This window comes from Olea europaea, unplaced genomic scaffold (genome assembly GCF_002742605.1).
Source record: "Olea europaea var. sylvestris unplaced genomic scaffold, O_europaea_v1 scaffold69, whole genome shotgun sequence".
Classification (NCBI taxonomy): Eukaryota; Viridiplantae; Streptophyta; class Magnoliopsida; order Lamiales; family Oleaceae; genus Olea; species Olea europaea.
The window spans coordinates 686,102-693,698 of record NW_019265290.1 but is presented as its reverse complement, the minus strand read 5'-3'; the positions used below and the strand labels follow the sequence as shown (position 1 = coordinate 693,698).

At 32.2% G+C, this 7,597-nt stretch overlaps 1 protein-coding gene across 1 annotated transcript in view; it reads left to right on the top strand.

Annotated features, from left to right (window-relative positions):
• The first annotated feature begins 5,255 nt into the window (after positions 1–5,255).
• The window catches only part of LOC111390544 (phosphate transporter PHO1-like), a 9,840-nt gene continuing 7,498 nt past the window's right edge, over positions 5,256–7,597 (top strand). The window contains exons 1-3 of the mRNA XM_023015600.1: positions 5,256–5,373; positions 5,494–5,569; positions 6,117–6,162. Coding sequence (XP_022871368.1) covers positions 5,256–5,373; positions 5,494–5,569; positions 6,117–6,162 — 240 coding nt within the window. The remainder of the gene's footprint in view (positions 5,374–5,493; positions 5,570–6,116; positions 6,163–7,597) is intronic.

Below are 7,597 nucleotides of genomic sequence, written 5' to 3'. Positions count from 1 at the left end.
GGATCAGATGTTTTATGAGAGGACTAAGCACATTAATGTGAGGTACCATTTTTTACCTAAAGGTTTCTCATGGTAATATTGTAGGGAGCAAGGCAAATACCAAAGATAATCCTAGTCATACGTTGACAAAGTCACTTCTCATTGCTAACTTTGAGCATTGCTTGAACTTATTTGGTATTTGTCATTGACTTGTTTAGAAGTGGAGGAGTGGTGTTTACTTTGGAGATGTGTTTAGTCATCACATTTTCACTAGCCTACTACTAGCTAGTCACTCGAGCGGCGCTTGCATATTTTCTCTGGAGACTTATGCTCATCTGGCTCTTGAACAACAGAATTGTTGACCGCCTATTGCCAACCTATCGCTCAAGCAACAAAGTTACCTGGCCCAGGCCCTTATCGCATTTTGACGTATTTTCTCGACTCCTATTGATCCACAAGTTGATTTCTAGGTTTATATACATAAGTCGCGAATTGAATTGTTGAGAGACAATTCGTACAACATTTTCAGAGTTTTAGATCTTAATTGAGATTATTGAGATCTTATTGTAAACATAATTGCTATTGATTATAATGAAATTCTCCTCCTCTACCTGTGATTTTTTAATATATTGGATTTCCACATGAATTTTGGTTTTCGTATTGTATTCCTATTTATTTCATTATTGTCATTATCTTACAATCAATTCATAACACTTATAAATAAATGTCAAAAGTACAAAATTGTTATGTACAGATACATATATACTATAAAAAAGGATGGGTATATTTGTTAGCAAATTAGGAGTGACATAGATTGGAGATAAATTAAGGACTATATACGTTATTAGACATGCCTTAAAAGAGACATAAAAGGACACACATTCATAAGAGTAGAGCAATCTTGATACATCGTATCCAAAAACAGATGCGTAGGCTGAAACTACATGTCACGTTGGAATTGCTAATTAAAGAGTCAATTTTAATTTTTTTCAATACATTTAACAATTAAAGTACGAAGTGACAAGCAAAATATGTATAATCTACTCAAAATTTATTAAGGAAAAGACGATGTTTATTGTTACTTTGTTGGTATACTAATAAAATTCACACGAGGCTTATAAACAGAAAGTTGACAGTATTGGATTTTCTTTCAAATCAAGTGTTGCGTCAACAATAAAAGAATATCAATCATTTAGTAATTTAATATACATCTATACATGTTGTCTATTTAATGTAGCTAAAATTTCCTAAGTATATATATATTTGTGTGCGTCCATATTTTGCTCGACATTATCATATTTTAGTAATTTCATTTGTTCTATTTGGGAATTATACTTTACTTTCCCTCAGTGGAGCGACGTAGAACAAGAAGTGAAATTACAATAATGGATAATGCGGAGGGAGATATGGACAGTCACTAATTATTTTTTCATACTTTAAATAAGGTATTAGATAGACAACGAGGATAATCGTATATTAAACTCATTAGTAATTGATATTCTTATATATGTTAATGCTACATTCGATTTAGACCACTGTATAACACTATCAGATTTTTTTTTTTTTTTAAGCCTAATAAATGTGTGAATGTACGAAATAAAAAAAAGTCAAGGATAAGCTTCCATTCTAGAAGCGGTAGCTTCCCGCCTCCTTCGGTGAGAAGTTCCCTTCCCTTTTTTAAAATGACTGATTGGTCTACTCAGCAAACGTACAAAGTGGACCGCAGTTTGGCTAACCCTCTTCTTCCTATTCGGGTTGGGTTGACCCAGAAGTACAATAAGAAGGAATGGAACCACTGGAGAGTCGTCTACAGTTCACACTTGGGCAAAGACGACTGACTTTGGAAGCGGAAAGTCAGTCGGAACACGAACCGATTTCCGCTATTCCGGGTTCTTATTGAGCGTAGCGAAATCAAGGTTTATGATAAAGTCAGCGAAGTTTCTATGGTGTTCTACCTTTGCGTAGTCTCAGTCCACAGTGTAAGGCTCCGCACCTGAGCCTCGTTAGACTCAGCTGAAGTGTAAGGTGTAAGTGAATAATTTCAACTTATTTGATAAAGTGTACTGATTAACCAAGGAACAATAAATAACGTCCTTTTCGTAATGAGTTGTGCTAGATGTACAATACAGTCGCCCCTCCAATAAGGGGCCGTCACTTGGTCCCCTTGTCAACTATGTTGTATAAAACATTGTACAAATAGAATTATTCTTTCTTAATAAATCTAGAATAGAAATCATAATATCAAAATTAGCCGTCAATTGAAATTTGGGGTTGAAAACTAGTGTATGAAGTGTTATTAGGATTTGCTGAGTCAACTTTGGGGATGAGACCATTAAAAAATGGCATTGGGCAAATGATGGTGAATAATGCAATCGAAGACCGAATTCGACTTGAGATTCCATTTATAATGGCGTAGGAACCTCTATAATTAGGGCAGGTATAAACAACTTTGCTAGAATTTAAATTGCACGAAACTGTACAGGGGATGCATTTGATTATGGAGTGATTTTCCTTACGTAGGTTTTGACCCTATATTAGCTTATTTTGAAAATGACATCGATGAGGGATATGAAGAGCCGACAAAATATATGACTAAACACATGCATGGTGACATGATGTATGTCGAAAGGACACGAAATTTAACATTATTTTTCTTCTTACTTAAGCTAGGATTTCCTTGCAATGGATAACATTTTCATATCGTATTTCATTGACCAGATGTTAGGCCAAATGCCCCCCTCCTAATTTATGTTTTATATTTTATTTTTTTGCCAATAATCATATGATTTTAGATATAAAAATGAAACAAAAACAGAAAAAAGTTACTAAAACAATTCTTGACCTAAAAATAATAAGCAGGCTAAAAACTTAGATTCTCCTTGAAGACTCCAAGAGTGTCATCAGTTCATAGAATTATTAGATCAGAAATGGCCAATAATTTTCACTGATCAAACTTTGAGAACCAGAAATACCCAAACCTATGCTAGCTCGGTTCATCCAAGCCTCGTACTGATAACCAGTTTGAAATAAAATATATAATATATGGAATTAATAGAAAACTACTGAACATAAAAAAGAAATGGAGAATACAAAAAGTACAATGTCGAGTATTACGTACAAAATTTGCACTAAATATTTTTTTAAATGTGAAATGTACACTAGATATTTTTTTATTAAATACTTGTTAATAGAATTTTAAAAGCGGAATGGACTATTTAATATTTTTTTTTTAAATTTTAATTAGTTGTCTAGAATAAAAATTTGGTTCCAAAATTCTAATAAAAATGAGAACACAATTCAACGTTTATATTTTATCCCATAAGAATGATAATTGAAAATTATCGGCGATATAAATCATTTGGCATTGTATTACTGGACTCAAAATCCATTAAAATGTGATGGGGGCAGGTTACAATTTCTAATGAGTTTTGTATATTTATAGACTAAGTATCATTTAAAATCTATTTCAATTAATGAAAACATGAGAAATCAACTAATTTTTGAATTTTTTGACCCAAATTACGTGGATTTTTTTAAAAATATTATTTCTTTTATTCCACGCATTTTTATTAGAAAAAATATTGTTTCATTTATTCCACATGATTTTTAATCTTGTTCCCATCTTTGTAGTATTTCTAGAACTTGACATTCACCGCTATAAATATTAGATTCTTTTTATAAGTTTTGTACCACTAAAATATAGAATAATTGTAGATGAGCAGAGCATTCCTTCCGCCTAGGGGAGTGTGGTGAGATAGATAGACATCCAATCCTGCAGCAGCTAGTTGCTAGGTCTAAGTCTTGGGCTGATCTCACAAATCAACCCCTTCACACGGCTCTCCAGTCAGTGGCAGGTGCGATGTGGTGGTGATTCCCCATGCCTCCTCTAATGCTTTTTTCCCGCCTACCTTGAAGAAGCTTTTGAAGAATTAGCTAGAGTCCCACATACGAGAAAAGGTCACAAATAGAGTTGAACCAAGTAACATTGCAAAGGCATAATGATAGTAGGGTCGGGAAGTAAGCAGCAAGTCACGGAGCAAGTGTAGTCTCGGCCGGCAGGGATAAGGATTCGAAAGGCCAATAGCTAAAAGAAAGTCCTCGCTTTCTCTTTTTCAAGAGGCATAGGATTAGCTTCAATTAAACAAGATCAACCTTAAAAAGAAAGGTGGCGAAGAACCGTTGAATGCTTCAACACAGCCATGAAGTATGAAATTTCGATCTTGGATTGCGATACAAGATTCTCGTTATGGCAGTGAAGCTGCGAGTTGTCCCGCATAGATGGATTTGGATGAAGTGTTGTTGAGATTTGACAAGATGCCCACAACTTGGACCTCGGAGGAGAAACAATGGAATGATTGAAAAGCACTTTCACAGATCCATCTTCATCTCTCTAACATTATTCTTCCGAACATTTTGAAAGAGAAATCAACAACTGTGTTGTGGTTGAAGTTGGAGCAATTATGTATGACTAAAAGTTTGACAAGCAAATTGTATCTAAAGCAAAGGTTGTCTTCTCATCGCATGGCAGAAGATGAATCTTTGGAAGATCATCTCCCTGTGTCCAAGTAAATCATCGTTAATTTGGAGACTTTAGAGATAAAGTATGATGAAGAAAATTTGGCCTTAATCTTTTTGTGTTCGTTATCCGCTTCATTTACTTTGTTTAGAGACTCGATGTTGTATAGTCGTGATACTCTTACTATTGAAGATATGTATGATGCCTTGTTTTCAAAAGAAGAGGTGAAGCATCTGGTTAGATTTGGGGCCAGAGATGGAGAAGGTCTTATCATTCCTCGTGGTTCGAGAAAGGATAAGTCGAGGTCAAATTTCAGTAATAAAGTTTGTTATTATTGTAGGAAGAAAGGAAGCATTAAGTGGGATTGCGACAAATGGCAGAACAAAAGTGATTTGACTATAAATCATGGAAAGTCAACAAATACTTCAGATGCAACCAACATAGGCGAGAACTATTTGGGTGATGGAAGTGTTTTGACAATTTTTGACATGGAATACAAACCTGACAAGAAGTGAATTTTGGATACAGCTTGTGCGTTCCAAATGTGTCTCAATCAAAATTTGTTTGAAGTATATGAAAGGGTGACGTAAGGTATTATTGTCATGGGTAACAACAAACCTTGTTGGATAATTGGTATTGGTAGAGTCAGATTAAAGCTAATAGATAGAACATTTGATCACATTCAACATATCCAGAATTGAAGAATAGTCTCTTTCCTTGAGTACTATTGATTCAGAAGGGTACACGTTTTTTGGAGAAAATGGAGTCTCAAAGCAAACTTAGTATCATGGTGGAGATTCATTTTGGTGTTGTACCTTTGGGATTTGGTTCAGGGTCCATATTGAAGAGTAGTACTAAATTGAGTTTGGATGATATGAGTAATTCTGCTTTGCTACCATTACCTACGGTTCCATAATGTTCAACTGCTGGGGATAGGCCCATCGAAGATAGGTATGTAGATATTGATTCGGTTGCTCATGTTTTTAACGTTTTTGAAGGTGTTGAGACCAGTAAGAAGCCTTCTTTGAAAGCATTTGGGTTGATCTACTACAGTGTGTGTTTCGACACTGTTTGGTGATTTCTAATCCTTTGTGAATTTAAAAAAACCCGGTACTTTGTTCATATTTCCCTGTTGGATATCATGGAGGGGGAGGAGTATTTTTGTATTAGAGAAAGTTTGGTTCTTGTTGAAGAGTTCAGATTTTATCATTCGAAATTATTTTTTCACGTGTAAGAGAAAAATCGTTTTTGCGGTAAGTAATGAGGAGAGAAAATATATGAATATAAATTAAAATTAGGTGATTCTCAAGTTTTATCCACCAAATTTCCCAAATATTCAATGGCATCCTTAATTTAAAATATGTGTTCAATTCCATCCATAGCATCTCTTCCCATCTCTATGTTAATTTAAAAAAAAAAAATTAATAATAATAATAATTTTAAATACTTATTTAGATTTGAAATGTAATAGTTAAATTTATTAAATGAATTAATGTAATTTTCAATAGATATTAATATTTAAATAAATGAAAAGTAAATAACTAATTAACATCAAATTAACTAAATTAAGAATTTACGTTAAAAATATAAGATATGCTAATTCTTTTTGTTATATGATTAGTGAGAATTTTATAATGAATCAACTTAATTCGATAGTTAGTGATTTGGTTTATAAGTTTATGATAATAATAGTTTGACCACCATTCAAATGAATGGAATATATTTTTAGAAAATAATCTAAATTGTCGTCTTGTATAGGTAACTTCTTTTCCTTCTTTTTTTTTTTTTTTTTTGTCTAACAATTGCTCCTCCAAATACAATCAATACTGTAATATTATATTATATTAACTTTTTTCAATTTATATATAAGTTTCAATACAATAGTTAGAGAATTATAAGAATATTTACACTTTTAAATATGATACAAGTATTTTACACCGTGGTTGTGAAATAAATGAAGAATTGTAAGTGCAGCCAACACTTGCACTTAAGAATATACTAAAATTATGCAAAGGAAGTCTGGACACACAAGGTTCAAAGGTTAAAACTAGCTAGCAATATATGCGATCAACCCACATATTTGACAAACTTTTGAAGATATTTATTGAAGATTTTAGAAATGTAGAGGAAGATTTGTTTGAGTATTTTAGAATAAAGAAGATAAATTAAAGAATTTTTTTAATTAGATGTTCCATTTAATAAAATTAAAAAAAAAACTTATAATACTTGAATAAACGTCCATAGAAATGCATATATATATATATATATGGGGGAAAGAATGTATGGTTTAAAAAAATGAAAGAAAAATGTATTTTGAAAAAAAATGGAAATCAAACAAAGTCTGACTTTAATTTATCATCTATTAACGACTTAAGCGTTGATGTACATTCTATTATCCTATTCACCATACATTTATTTGACTGTCCTCATTTCACTGTATATTTATCTTAACACCATTTTTTCTCCTTCAAGAACCACCTCTTAATACCATAGTGTAATAAAAATATTAATGAATGTAAATAAGTTAAAACTTTATGATGTAACATTCTGTTAAATGATGTTCGATACTTTACACGAAAGTTAAAACAAATGTTTATAAGTAAAAAATACTGAATAGTATACCGTGGAACCATTTTTTCCTTTAAGAACCACGCGTAACATGACGATATTAAAGATACGTTTAAATTTGATATATTGCACTGTTCAATTTTGTTCAATACTTCCTACCAACACACACCATAATTAACTAGTATTGAATATCACCCAACTAAAAAAATACTTATTTACCAAACCATCCAATTCTATCGAATAACTAAGTACCAAAAATAGCCTTGGCTTTTAGCAAGTCTTCTGATTGGTTAAACCACATAAACCATTTCTCCCTAACACGCTTTTTAATTAAAACCACATAAACCATTTCTCCCCTAACACGCTTTTTAATTAAAACCACATAAATCATTTCTCCCTAACATGCTTATTAATTAATTAAAACTAACATGCAGTAATAGTCGCTATTTGACTCTCATTTTTAAAATTCATTTTCAACCACAAATTTTATGGGATTTACAATTTTTATCAACTTTTGAATCGCACATTTCATAA